This window comes from Solanum stenotomum, unplaced genomic scaffold (assembly GCF_019186545.1).
Source record: "Solanum stenotomum isolate F172 unplaced genomic scaffold, ASM1918654v1 scaffold2184, whole genome shotgun sequence".
Classification (NCBI taxonomy): Eukaryota; Viridiplantae; Streptophyta; class Magnoliopsida; order Solanales; family Solanaceae; genus Solanum; species Solanum stenotomum.
In genome coordinates, this window is record NW_026026721.1 from 1 (window position 1) to 13400 (window position 13400).

The 13400-nt window shown below is 35.0% G+C and overlaps 1 protein-coding gene, 1 long non-coding RNA gene and 1 pseudogene across 3 annotated transcripts; 1 reads left to right on the forward strand and 2 right to left on the reverse strand.

The window, feature by feature from the left end:
* The first annotated feature begins 676 nt into the window (after positions 1 to 676).
* Positions 677 to 8141, forward strand: LOC125851088 (alkane hydroxylase MAH1-like). 2 transcript variants are annotated; one of them, XM_049530882.1, is made up of 2 exons: positions 677 to 748; positions 6571 to 8141. In XM_049530882.1, exons 1-2 carry the CDS (start codon positions 677 to 679, stop codon positions 8044 to 8046), a joined length of 1548 nt encoding a protein of 515 aa, XP_049386839.1. In that variant the 3' UTR covers positions 8047 to 8141. The 2 variants fall into 2 exon arrangements, with proteins under 2 accessions (XP_049386839.1, XP_049386838.1); XM_049530881.1 differs by lacking the exon at positions 6571 to 8141 and adding an exon at positions 3968 to 5732.
* On the reverse strand, positions 1111 to 4689 carry LOC125851089 (uncharacterized). The gene is made up of 2 exons (XR_007444884.1): positions 4506 to 4689; positions 1111 to 1286 (listed from the first exon to the last, which is right to left on the reverse strand). It is a non-coding gene; the product is annotated as an uncharacterized LOC125851089 (long non-coding RNA).
* A 1858-nt stretch (positions 8142 to 9999) lies between the features above and the next one.
* The window catches only part of LOC125851090 (alkane hydroxylase MAH1-like), a 7411-nt pseudogene continuing 4010 nt past the window's right edge, over positions 10000 to 13400 (reverse strand).

Genomic DNA, 13400 nt, shown 5'->3' on the forward strand with positions numbered 1-13400 from the left:
AAATATTTAATTGTGAAGAAGAAGAAGAGGAGGAGGTTCAAACTTTTCGTTCTTTTAAAATGAGAGGAAATCCCTCTATTTATAGACAGCAAAGAGTAGTGAAAACAAATATTTATTGTGCCTTATCGGAAAGGTTACAACTATTTGGAAAAGTTGCAACCATTCGGAAAGGTCACAACTTTTCATAAAAGTAGCAACTCTTCATTAAAGTCGCAACTCTTCATAAAAGTCACAATTTTTCATAAAAGTCTCAACTTTTCATCAAAATCGCAACTCTTCACAAAAGTCGCAACTTTTCATGAAAGGGGAAGGCTAGGTTTGGAAATAAATAAATTAAAAGAGAATTCTGGTTTGTGGTGGCGCCACGTAGGCGGGCCTAAGGTTCTCTTTTATATATGATATATGATATATGACTAGGTGATTCTTCGTATCTGTCCTAGCCTTGGTTGCCAGTGGGAGGTGGCAGGTATCTTGTGGAATTAGCGAGGTGCACGAAAGCTGATCCGGATACCACGGTCATCAAAAAAAAATAAAAAAAATATGAGGCCATGCCTTTCGTTTTGCTGGTCTTTTTTACTGAATTCTCATTACAAAATGTGAAGTTGAAAGAACTAATCCTGAACTTAAATAAGTTTCCTCTCTCCATCTCAAATTCTTTTCTTTGTTTGAGAAAGAAATGGATGTCCTTGAATATTTTCTTCCTCTCTTGATTATCATCATGTGTTTTACTTATTCTACATGGTGGTACCTTAGTAATAGATGGTGGAAATTAAGCTCAATGCCAACAAATTGGCCAGTAGTTGGAATGTTGCCTGGGCTTATTCGAAATGCTCATCGTGTCCATGAATTTGCAACTGATATTCTTATAGAAACTAAGGGAACTTTTGAGTTTCATGGCCCTGTTCTTGCAAACTTGAACATGTTAGTTACTAGTGATCCTGCAAATATCCACTATATCCTTAGTAAAAATTTCTCAAATTATCCAAAGGGTGTTGAGTTTCGTAAAATTTTCGATATATTAGGAAATGGAATGTTCAATGTTGATTATGAGCTATGGGAGATGCATAGGAAGACCACCATGTCCTTACTGAATCATGCCAAGTTCCAAACTTTGTTGGAGAGGAACATGTGGAACATTATCGAAAACAGGCTCCGACCGATTCTTGATGCTTTTGCTGAACAGGACACCCTGTTTGATTTGCAAGATATTTTCCAGAGATTCACTTTTGATGCTATCAGCAAATTGTTACTTGATCATGATCCGAAAAGTTTGTCTATTGGCTTACCTCATGTGCCATGCGAAAAGGCATTCAACGACACTGTGGATGCACTTCTTTACAGACATCTCTTGCCAGAAAGTTGCTGGAAATTGCAAAAATGGCTTCAAATTGGTAGAGAAAAGAAGCTCATTCAAGCATGGGAAGCTTTTGATCAGTTCTTATATCCTTGCATTTCGCGGAAGCAAGAAGAATTGCTGCATCAAAGTACAATCAAAGACGAGGAATTCACGTTTTTAAACGCGTACATCAAAATGTATAATCAATGGAAAGATGGTGATTTGGGTACTTTGCAAACATTTCTAAGGGACACTTTCTTGAGTTTGATGCTTGCTGGTAGAGACACCACAAGTGCAGCTCTCACTTGGTTTTTTTGGCTCTTAGCTAAAAATCCCTTAGTAGAGAAAAGGATTAGAGAAGAGATTCAACAACAATTGAATCTAAAACAAGATGAAAATCTCAACTTTTTCAGCATACAAGAAACAAGAAAACTAGTCTATCTACATGGTGCTTTGTGTGAAACCCTGAGGCTCTTTCCATCAGTTGCAATTGAGCATAAACTTCCACATGACTTTGACACTCTTCCGAGCGGTCACCATGTTAGTCCAAACACGAGAATTGTGCTATCTCTCTATACAATGGGGAGAATGGAAAGTATATGGGGGGAAGATTGCTTAGAATTCAAGCCAGAGAGATGGATTTCTAAACGAGGAGGGATCAAACATGAGCCATCTTTCAAATTCCCGGCCTTTAATGCAGGTCCAAGGACTTGTATAGGTAAGGAAATGGCATTCATTCAGATGAAAATAGTGGCAGCTACCATCATATACAATTATCATATCCAATTAGGGGAAGATCAAATAATTTCTCCAAATGCTTCTATTATCATTCAAATGAAACATGGTCTGAAAGTTAGACTCGTGAAAAGGGTTCCTCTTATGTCCAATCGATACTAAATGTGTGAACAATGCTAGAATATTGGTGGAACAATATTGATGTATACATGGCTCTCTTCGGTTTTTGTTTCTCTGTTTCTTTAGCATCTCACGCACTTGTCTCATTCCAACGCCACCTTAATTGATTGTAATACCTGGATCATCCTATACAGGGTTGTTCAAATGCATCATTTTATAGATTAGGTTATGTATAGTTGCAGTGATGAGCTCTTACTGGTATTCTGGTGATTGTAAATCTAACCAAATTACTCACTCCTATAGGTGTGATAATAAATCTGTGCCAGAGGCAAAGATGTCATAAAATATTGGACAGGTTAAACAAATTCTATTAGCAACTAACATTGTCTATAGTAAAATAGTTCTAATGTGTCAACTTTAATCGTATATAAAAAAGTGCTCCGGGAGGTTAGCAGGTTGAAGAAAAGATAATTGTCCGAGAAGTGCTCATAAGAGCACATTATCGAGTATCCCTACTTATTGCATGTCCTTGTTGAATGATCCAATCTCTGTAGTAGTAAAGTTGGAAAGGCTGCAAAGAAATTTTCTTTGGGACGCAACAGGATGGTGCAAAGAAATTTCACTTAGTTCGATGAGAGACTGTGACATCTCCTAAATGGTGGGGGAGGATTTGGGTTAAAGACATGAAGGTCTTTAACAAAGCATTTTTGGGTTAATGGTTGTGGAGATTTGGAGTGGAGGGAGAACCATTATGGAGAGGGGAGATAGCGGACAAATATGGAGTTTTTGAAGGGGGATGTGGTGTGGAGAAATATCATGAAGGGGTGGAAAGCCTTTAGTGACAACATAGCAACTCACAATATACTTATAGGTAAAATATTTCTGCAGATGGTTCATTCATATTAATTTACAAACAGTTGAAGCTTTTGGTATTCCATTCTAGCAAAGAATAATTTGTCTTGTGGTTTCAATTAGCTTTCAATCCATGGACAACAGAACAACTATTAAATATTAACTTTGAGATGATGGAAATATCTATGAAGAAAAATTGAAGGTTTATTGGTTGCACTCCTCGGCGTTGTTACCCAAATACTCATCCTGAACAATCTCTTCCGGTTCAAAGATATGACATCTTTGCCTATTCTTGTTCAGGGTCTTCTAGAACCGTAAAACAATCTCGTCTAGAGAGTCAATGCTTCATTGCTTCCTAGTAGAAGTTTTTTCCTTTCTAGGTCTTGACTAGAAGTCTCTAACTAAGGTAGGACAGATTCAATCAATTCCACCAGATTCTTGCTGAGACAACTAATAATAATATGACAAAATGGTACCTTATCTAACTTATCATCTATGTATGGACCCTGTCAGATTCTCACATGCTTATCAATCTTAACTTGCTGACATTGACAATTGTGCTTAGCAACTCATGTGGGAGCTATATTACTCGGACTATTTAAAAATGTCGACAAGTGCGTATCAGATTCGTCAAAAGTAGTGTATTTTTGGAGAATCCAACACGGGTGTGGCATCAAAAGTGAAGAGTCCGCACAACTAAGTGTGGGAGGCCAAGATAGTGATCTTTTGTAAATGCCTAACTCAAATGCCTTCCCTTTTCTGGTCTTCTTTACTCAATTATCTTTATAAAGTGTGAAGTTGAAAGAACTAATCCTCAACTTAAACAAGTCCCTTCTCTCCATCACCAAAGAAATGTATGTCATTGAACTTTCTCTCCCTCTCTTGGTTATCATCATGTGTTTTACTTATTCTACATGGTGGTACCTTAGTAATAGATGGTGGAAATCAAGCTCAGTGCCAACAAATTGGCCTCTTGTTGGAATGTTGCCTGGGCTTATTCGAAATGTGCATCGTGTCCATGAATTTGCAACTGATGTTCTTGTAGAAACTAAGGGAACTTTTGAGTTTCATGGTCCTGTTCTTGCCAACTTGAACATGTTAGCTACTAGTGATCCTGCAAATATCCACCATATCCTTAGTAAAAATTTCTCAAACTATCCAAAGGGTGTTGAGTTCCGTAAAATTTTCGATATTTTGGGAAATGGGATCTTCAATGTTGATTATGAGCTATGGGAGATTCATAGGAAGACCACCATGTCCTTAATGAGTCATGCCAAGTTCCAAACTTTTCTGGAGAGGAACCTGTGGGACATTATCGAAAATGGGCTCCGACCTATTCTTGATACTTTTGCTGAACAGGACACCCTGTTTGATTTGCAAGATATTTTCCAGAGATTCACTTTTGATGCTATCAGCAAACTGTTACTTGACTATGATCCCAAAAGTTTGTCTATTGATTTACCTCATGTGCCATGTGAAAAGGCGTTCAACGATGTTATGGATGCACTTATGTACAGACACATCTTGCCAGAAGGCTGCTGGAAATTGCAAAAATGGCTTCGAATTGGCAAGGAAAAGCAGTTAATTCAAGCATGGGAAGCTTTTGATCAGTTCTTATATCCTTGCATTTCGCGGAAACAAGAAGAGTTGATGCAGAAAAGTACAATCAAAGACGAGGAATTTACATTTTTAAACGCGTACATCAAAATGTACAATCAATGGAAAGATGGTGATTTGGGTACATTGCAAACATTTCTAAGGGACACTTTCTTGAATTTGATGCTTGCTGGTAGAGACACCACAAGTGCAGCTCTCACTTGGTTTTTCTGGCTCTTAGCTAAAAATCCCTTAGTAGAGAAAAGGATTAGAGAAGAGATTCAACAACAATTGCATCTCAAAGAAGATGAAAATCTCAAGTGTTTCAACGGAGAAGAAACAAGAAAACTAGTCTATCTGCATAGTGCTTTGTGTGAAACCCTGAGGTTCTTTCCATCAGTTGCAATTGAGCATAAACTTCCACTTGAATTTGACATTCTTCCGAGCGGTCACCATGTTAGTCCAAACACGAGAGTTGTTCTATTGTTCTATACGATGGGGAGAATGGAAAGTATATGGGGAAAAGATTGCCTAGAATTCAAGCCAGAGAGATGGATTTCTGAACGTGGAGGGATCAAACATGAGCCATCTTACAAATTCCCGGCCTTTAATGCAGGTCCAAGGACTTGTATAGGTAAGGAAATGGCATTCATTCAGATGAAAATAGTGGCAGCTACCATCATATACAATTATCATATCCAATTAGGGGAAGATCAAATAATTTCTCCAAATTCTTCTATTATCATTCAAATGAAACATGGTCTGAAAGTTAGGCTTGTCAAAAGGGTTCCTCTTATGTCCAATGCATGAACAATGCTAGGATATTGGTGGAACAATATTGACGTATGTAGGATCTTATGCAAGCAGTGTCGATATAATTACTATAACATGATTAAGCATCTTAGTAAAATGCATTCAAGTGCATCAATAAAATCGTCCTCATGAATTAGTTTTTATTATGTTATAAACGCATCATCATAGTCTTTTTTTTTTTCAATTAATGTAAATTCTTGTGAAATGTTGGATGACATCGCTTGCATGGTTATTGCCTATGTGATGTTCAATGTTTTACTAACTATTTAGAAAATCTGAATGGAGATGCCCTTTTTCTTTATCAAAAAGAGATAGAATACCTAAAGGAGAGCTTTTGAAGGGGCGGAGATGAGCTTCCTTCAATTGAGGAGTGGTCTTCGATCCCTTATAGTTTTTTAGTGCACCCACGTAGTTCCCGTTTGTATAGAGGATTGAGTGCCTTTTTTGAGAGAATATTATTTTGTAGGTTTCTCCGTTTTTTGGTTTACCTCTTGGATATGGCCAAGATAGCCTTGTTTAATGTCAATGAAATATTTTACCTGATAGAAAAAAAATCGTGCTCTGAGAATTAAATGTTTGCTGGTAAAAAAATCGGTTCAATTCAGTTTTCACTCCTTGGCATTGTTACCCAAATACTCATCCTGAGCAATCTCTTCCGGTTCTAAGATATGACATCTTTGCCTATTCTTGTTCAAGGTCTTCTAGAACCGTAAAACAATCTCGTCTAGAGATTCAATGCTTCCTAATAGAAGTTCTTTCCTAACTAAGGTAGGACTGATTAATGATTCAATCCATTCTACCAGACTTCTGCTGAGACAAGTAATAATATGACAAAATGGCACCATATCTAACTTATCTAACTTAGCTTGCTGGCATTGACAATTTAGTTTAGCAACTCATGTGGGAGGCAAAGATAGTGATCTTGTAAATGCCTAACTCAAATAGGAGCCCATGCCTTCCCTTTTCTGGTCTTCTTTACTCAATTATCTTTATAAAGTGTGAAGTTGAATTAACTAATCCTCAACTTAAACAAAGTCCCCTCTCTCCATTTCCAAGAAATGTATGTTCTTTCTCTTTTGGTTATCATCATGTGTTTTACTTATTCTACATGGTGGTACCTTAGTAATAGATGGTGGAAATCAAGCTCAGTGCCAACAAATTGGCCACTAGTTGGAATGTTGCCTGGGCTTATTCGAAATGCTCATCGTGTCCATGAATTTGTAACTGATGCTCTTATAGAAACTAAGGGAACTTTTGAGTTTCATGGTCCTGTTCTTGCCAACTTGAACATGTTACTTACTAGTGATCCTGCAAATATCCATCATATCCTCAGTAAAAACTTCTCAAACTATCCAAAGGGTGTTGAGTTTCGTAAAATTTTCGATATGTTAGGAAATGGGATGTTCAATGTTGATTATGAGCTATGGGAGATGCATAGGAAGACCACCATGTCCTTAATGAATCATGTCAAGTTCCAAACTTTGTTGGAGAGGAACATGTGGAGCATAATCGATAACGGGCTCTGGCCAGTTCTTGATGGTTTTGCTGAACAGGGCACCCTGTTTGATTTACAAGATATTTTCCAGAGATTCACTTTTGATGCTATAAGCAAACTGTTACTTGATCATGATCCAAAAAGTTTGTCTATTGGCTTACCTCATGTTCCATGTGAAAACGCGTTCAACGACTCTCTGGATGCACTTATGTACAGACATTTCTTGCCAGAAAGATGCTGGAAATTGCAAAAATGGCTTCGAATTGGTAAAGAAAAGAAGCTTATTCAAGCATGGGAGGCTATTGATCAGTTCTTATATCCTTGTATTTCGCAGAAACAAGAAGAGTTGATGCATGAAAGTACAGCCAAAGACGATGAATTCACATTTTTAAACGCGTACATCAAAATGTACAATCAATGGAAAGATGGCGATTTGGGTACTTTGCAAACATTTCTAAGGGACACTTTCTTGAGTTTGATGTTTGCTGGTAGAGACACCACAAGTGCAGCTCTCACTTGGTTTTTCTGGCTCTTAGCTGAAAATCCCTTAGTAGAGAAAAGGATTAGAGAAGAGATTCAACACCAATTCAATCTAAAAGAGGGCGAAAATCTCAAGTTTTTCGAAGTAGAAGAAGCAAGAAAACTAGTCTATCTACATGGTGCTTTGTGTGAAACCCTGAGGTTCTTTCCATCAGTTGCAATTGAGCATAAACTTCCACTTGAATTTGACATTCTTCCGAGCGGTCACCGTGTTAGTCCAAACACGAGAGTTGTGCTATCGTTCTATACGATGGGGAGAATGGAAAGTATATGGGGAAAATATTGCTTAGAATTCAAGCCAGAGAGATGGATTTCTGAACGTGGAGGGATCAAACATGAGCCATCTTACAAATTCCCGGCCTTTAATGCAGGTCCAAGGACTTGTATAGGTAAGGAAATGGCATTCATTCAGATGAAAATAGTGGCAGCTACCATCATATACAATTATCATATCAAATTAGAAGATCAAATAATTCTTCCAAATTCTTCTGTTATCATTCAAATGAAACATGGTCTGAAAGTTAGGCTTGTCAAAAGGGTTCCTCTTATGTCCAATTGATACGAATGCGTGAATAATAAGATTTTAGGTAAGCAGCGTCGATGTATGAAGAAGTAATATAAATTACTATAACATGATTAATAAATCGTCCTCGTGAATTAGTTTTTATTACTATAAATACATCATGATGTTTGAGTATTAGTTGTTACCCCATATTAAGTATTCTATGTACTTGACTTTGTTTAATAATTCAAAGGATGTTTGATGCGTTAGAGTGTAAAAAACAGTCACATTATATTATATAATGTGTAAAAATAATAAGGATAAATTTTAGGAAACACATAGTTTTAATATGAAATTACAATTTATCCCTCTTTAGTTTGTAATTACATTAATCCCTTAAAAAGTAACACAAATCGGATACATAATATGTAGGACGGATACATTAAAGAGTATCTCGGATACATTATAACATAAACTGGATACATAATATGTAGCTCGGATACATTAATATGTAGCTCGAATNTCCATTTTTGGGTCGTGACAGATTTGGACTACACGTTCCGCTACTGTCATTTGAAAAAACATTTTTTCAGGTTTTTATAGTTTCAGTAAATTACTTGAGCCTCGATGAAATGATGTAATCTTAGGTAAACAACTTTTATTGCATCGCCTTTTGGTTTCAACTAAACATTCCGCTACTGACATTTGAAGAAGAAGAAAAAACAGTTTTTAAGGTCTCGTAGTTTCAGTGAATCACTTGAGCCCTGATGTATGATGTTTTCTTAAGTAGAAGACTATTTTTGCAATATTGCCTTTTGATTTGGACTAAACGTTCGGCTATTGACATTTGAAAAAAAAATAGCTTTTAAAGTCTCATAGTTTGAGTGAATCACTTGAGTTCGATGTATGATGTTTCCTTAGGTAACAGACTATTTCTACATCGCCTTTTGATTTGGACTAAACGTTTTACTATTGAAATTTGAAAAAAAATAAAAATTTAAAGTCTTATAGTTTGAGTGAATTACTTGAGCCATACCATATGATGTTTTCTTAGGTAAAAGACTATTTTTGCTTCGTCTTTCTCTCGCTAGGTAATTATCGAGGCAAAAGCTCTTTCAAAACTCAGTGTCCGTCCATTTCGATAATTTTGCTTGATTTTCTTCTTACTAGTTTTTATCATTATATTAATAGTTACACTATTTTTACTTAAAAATGCAATGCAAAATAAATACGTATTAATAAAATCTGCGTACATTATATGAAATTCCACCCCTATATGGCTATATCTATCACCCAACATATAGTGCGGTGCCATCGCCGCACGCCCTATACAAAGTACAAACTATATAATAGCCTTTTCTTAATGAACATTAATATCACACTACTTATATAACCTTCTTAATTTTCTAAAATAATACTCCCTCCGTTTCACAAAGAATAACCTCCTTTCCTTTTTAGTCAGTTTCAAAAAGAATGACCTCTTTCCTTTTTTGGTAACATTTTACTTTTTGCTTTCCACGTGGCATGTTTAAGACCACAAGATTAAGGGCAATTTTGTACATTTGACATAACTTTAATTTAGGACCACAAGATTCAAAAGTCTTCTTTATTTACTTAAACTCCGTGCCAAGTCAAACCAGGTCATTCTTTGTGAAACGGAGGGAGTAACTATTTTGGATAAACTATTTTTAGTAAGCATAATATCCCCATTTCGATAATTCCTAAGCAAATAAAGAGTACTTTGGATTAAATAGGTCAACGAGTTTTGAATACCGGAGAACTTAAAAGAATGAAAATAGGAGGACTCATCAATATTTCACAAATTTAGCAATTTGGTGACTTATTTATTACCAAAACTAGATGACTAGAATCAAGACAAGATTTTAAATCAAATTGACAAAAAATAAAAAGTAAGAAGTTCAGAAACATGTAATCAAACATTTGAATTATTAGAAAGAGAGCAACTTTATTTGGATTTTCTCAAAAGAGCTAAAGATTTGCCCCACATACTTAAGAAAACATAAACACATGTGTTTAATTATACCTTTTTTACAACTTTAACCATTAGACCATTTTTCACTTGCATGATAATTGAAGTAGTAGGATAAACATTTTCTGGTTCCACTACTTGGATATTGTAATTGTGTATGATGATAGCTGCCACAATTTTCATCTGAACAAATGCCATTTCTTTCCCTAAACAAGTCCTTGGACCCGCGTTAAACGCTGGAAATTTGAAAGATGGCTCATGTTTGATCCCTCCACGTTCAGAAATCCATCTTTCTGGCTTGAACTCTAGACAATCTTTTCCCCACAGAGTCTCCATTCTCCCCATTACATAGAATGGTAGAATCATTCTTGTTTTTGGACTAACACGATGACCGCTTGGAAGGATGTCATGATCAAGTGGAACTTTGTGCTCTAAAGAGACCGATGGAAACAACCTAAGAGTTTCACACAAAGCACCATGTAGATAAATCAATTTTCTTGATTCTTCTTTGGTGAAAAACTTGAGGTTTTCGTCTTCTTTTACATGCAATTGTTGTTGAATCTCTTCTCTAATCTTTTTCTCTACTAAGGGATTTTTAGCCAAGAGGACAAAAAACCAAGTGAGAGCTGCACTTGTGGTGTCCTTCCCAGCCAACATCAAATTCAAGAAAGTATCCCTTAGAAATGTTTGCAAAGTACCCAAATCACCATCATTCCATTGATTGTACATTTTGATGTATGCGTTTAAAAATGCAAATTCCTCATCTTTGATTGTAGTTTTATGCATCAACTCTTCTTGTTTTCGCGCTATGCAAGGATATATGAATTGATCAAAAGCCTCACATGCTTGCATGAGCTTCTTCTCTTTACCAATTCTAAGCCATTGTTGCAATTTCCATAGACATTTTGGTGTTATGTGTCTATGTAAAAGTGCATCAAGGGCATCACCAAACGCCTTTTCATATGGTAAATAAGGTAAGTCAATTGACAAGCTTCTTGGATCATGATCAAGTAACAATTTAGTGATGGAATCAAAAGTAAATCTTTGCAAAACATCTTGCAAATCCAATGTTTTGCCTTGTTTTGCAAAAACATCAAGAATTGGCCTAAGCCCTTTTTCAATTATGTCCCACAAGGTCTTTTCTAACAATATTTGGAACTTTGCATGACTCATTATAGACATTGTGGTCTTCCTATGAAGCTCCCATAATTCATGATCAACATTGAATATCCCATTTCCCAAAATATCAAAAATCTTACGAAATTCAGGTCCTTTCGGATAGTTTGAGAAGTTTTTACTAAAGATATAATGTATATCTGCAGGATCGCAAGTAAACAACATGTCCATGTTTGTAAAAATAGGACCTTTGAATTCATAAGTACCGCCATATTCTATAAGAACTTCAGTCATATATGCATGAACACAATGAATATTCCCAATAACCGCAGGCAACTCCCTAAGGATTGGCCAATTTGTTGGTGCTGATGTTTTTGTCCTTCTATATATGATGAACCATATAGAATAAGTAAAACAAAAAATCAAAAAGAAAAGAAGAGAATATTCAAGAAAATCCATTGAAGGTTGAATTAACTATTTCTTTTTGCTACTAATTTTAGTAGTGTATACTAATTTTTTTTAAAAAATTGTATACTAATTCACTAAAGTCTTGTAGAGTTTTATATACATATGTTGGTGAATTTTGGCCACAATTTTAATTGGACCCCAATTTAAAGAGCCTAGGATAGTTACTTGATGAGTAAGAAATTTAATGTGTACACGTTGTCGAAAATTATTGGCAACTTTACTTAGAAGTGACCATTCAACTATATTATAAAAATAAAATAAAAACTGCAAAGAGGTCGTTATTTTTTTTATAAAAAAAGAATTACAAAATACCAACTTCTAGAAATCAAATTTTTTTTTTCACAAAATGTGAATTTTGAAGATCATACAATTATATTGACTGAGCCCCTTAAGGGGATATTTATTCTCTTATTAGTTTTAAAATTATAATTTATATCGATATTACCATAAGGTCAATTAACTAAAAATTCATATCATATCATAAGGTTTTTTTAATATATTTTTTTCTTTGTCATTTGATTTATTGTCTATATGATTTGTAATTATTAGTTTTTTAATAACATCCTAATTATTTCGATCTCAATAAATATTACGATAATTAAAGCAAAAGTATCAAATACAAAATGATTTATAATTAATAACAAAAAAAAAGTCGTTTCTTTCTCATAGTCCAAAGTCGTTTCTTTCTCATAGTCCAAAAGATATTGTTTGGATCCTTAATGACAAATTAAACACAAGTAGTTAAGCATGGCTCGTAATAATCATGAATAGTATTGGTATTTAGCATCCCCTACCTAATTGAATCTACATGAGTTGTCACATATAATTAAGGGTGTAATACATAAATATGTTTCTTAACTTGGTCTCAGATCATGTTTATGTCCTTCAACTTTGAGTCTGCACAAGTAAACGCTTAAACTTATATAAAGTCGAACAAATAGACATACATGTCTTACATGGCATCCTATGTGGTAATTTACATTCTGCGTGGTGTCCTACGTGTATTATGCTCCAGTATGATTCATGTGTCTACTTGATCAACTATATGCAAGTTTAACTGACTACTTATGCACACCTAAAGTTGGAAGGCATATACATAAAATGAGGTTAAGTTAAAAAGCACATTTTACGCTTTCGCTTCAAATACATAAAATGAGGTTAAGTTAAAAAGCACATTTTACGCTTTCGCTTCAAATCAGCTCACTCTCTCTCCAAATTCTCCCTCCATGTTTATCACTCAATTCTCTCGCCCCCTTCAACCTCACATGTTCAAAATAATTTCTTACTAGATTTAAAGTCATATACATTTAAATACATGTTTTTTACATCAGATACATTGAATTAGAGAGAGAGGCGAGCGAAAGTAAAGGAGAGGCGAGAAAGATTTATTTATGTATCTTACATACATATGCAATTCACACTAGATACACACGGAAATACATGAGTCTTATGTGATTCACATATACCTAAGATACTAATTAAATTTAGCTATATACGTTTTTTTGTCGTTAATAGATGGAGGTCCCCATTTCAAAGGTACGCATGGAGCCAATAATTTGTTTTGACATCCCAATTATTGGTTACATTCGAAAAATACTTAGATTCATATCATGAGTGTCGACAAATGAACAAGTCAAATCGAATACAAAAAGTGAACAAAAATAAATAAAATATTATATTTGGCCATATTTAGTACCAATTAAAGTAGAGTTTGCACGGATAATATCATCAAATGGAAAACACGAAAGTCTAATTAGTTTATCCATTTTTTACGGTGGGTTGATTTATATCCGGCCCGCTTTTAACAAGTTGATTATCTGATATATTTTTAATTGGG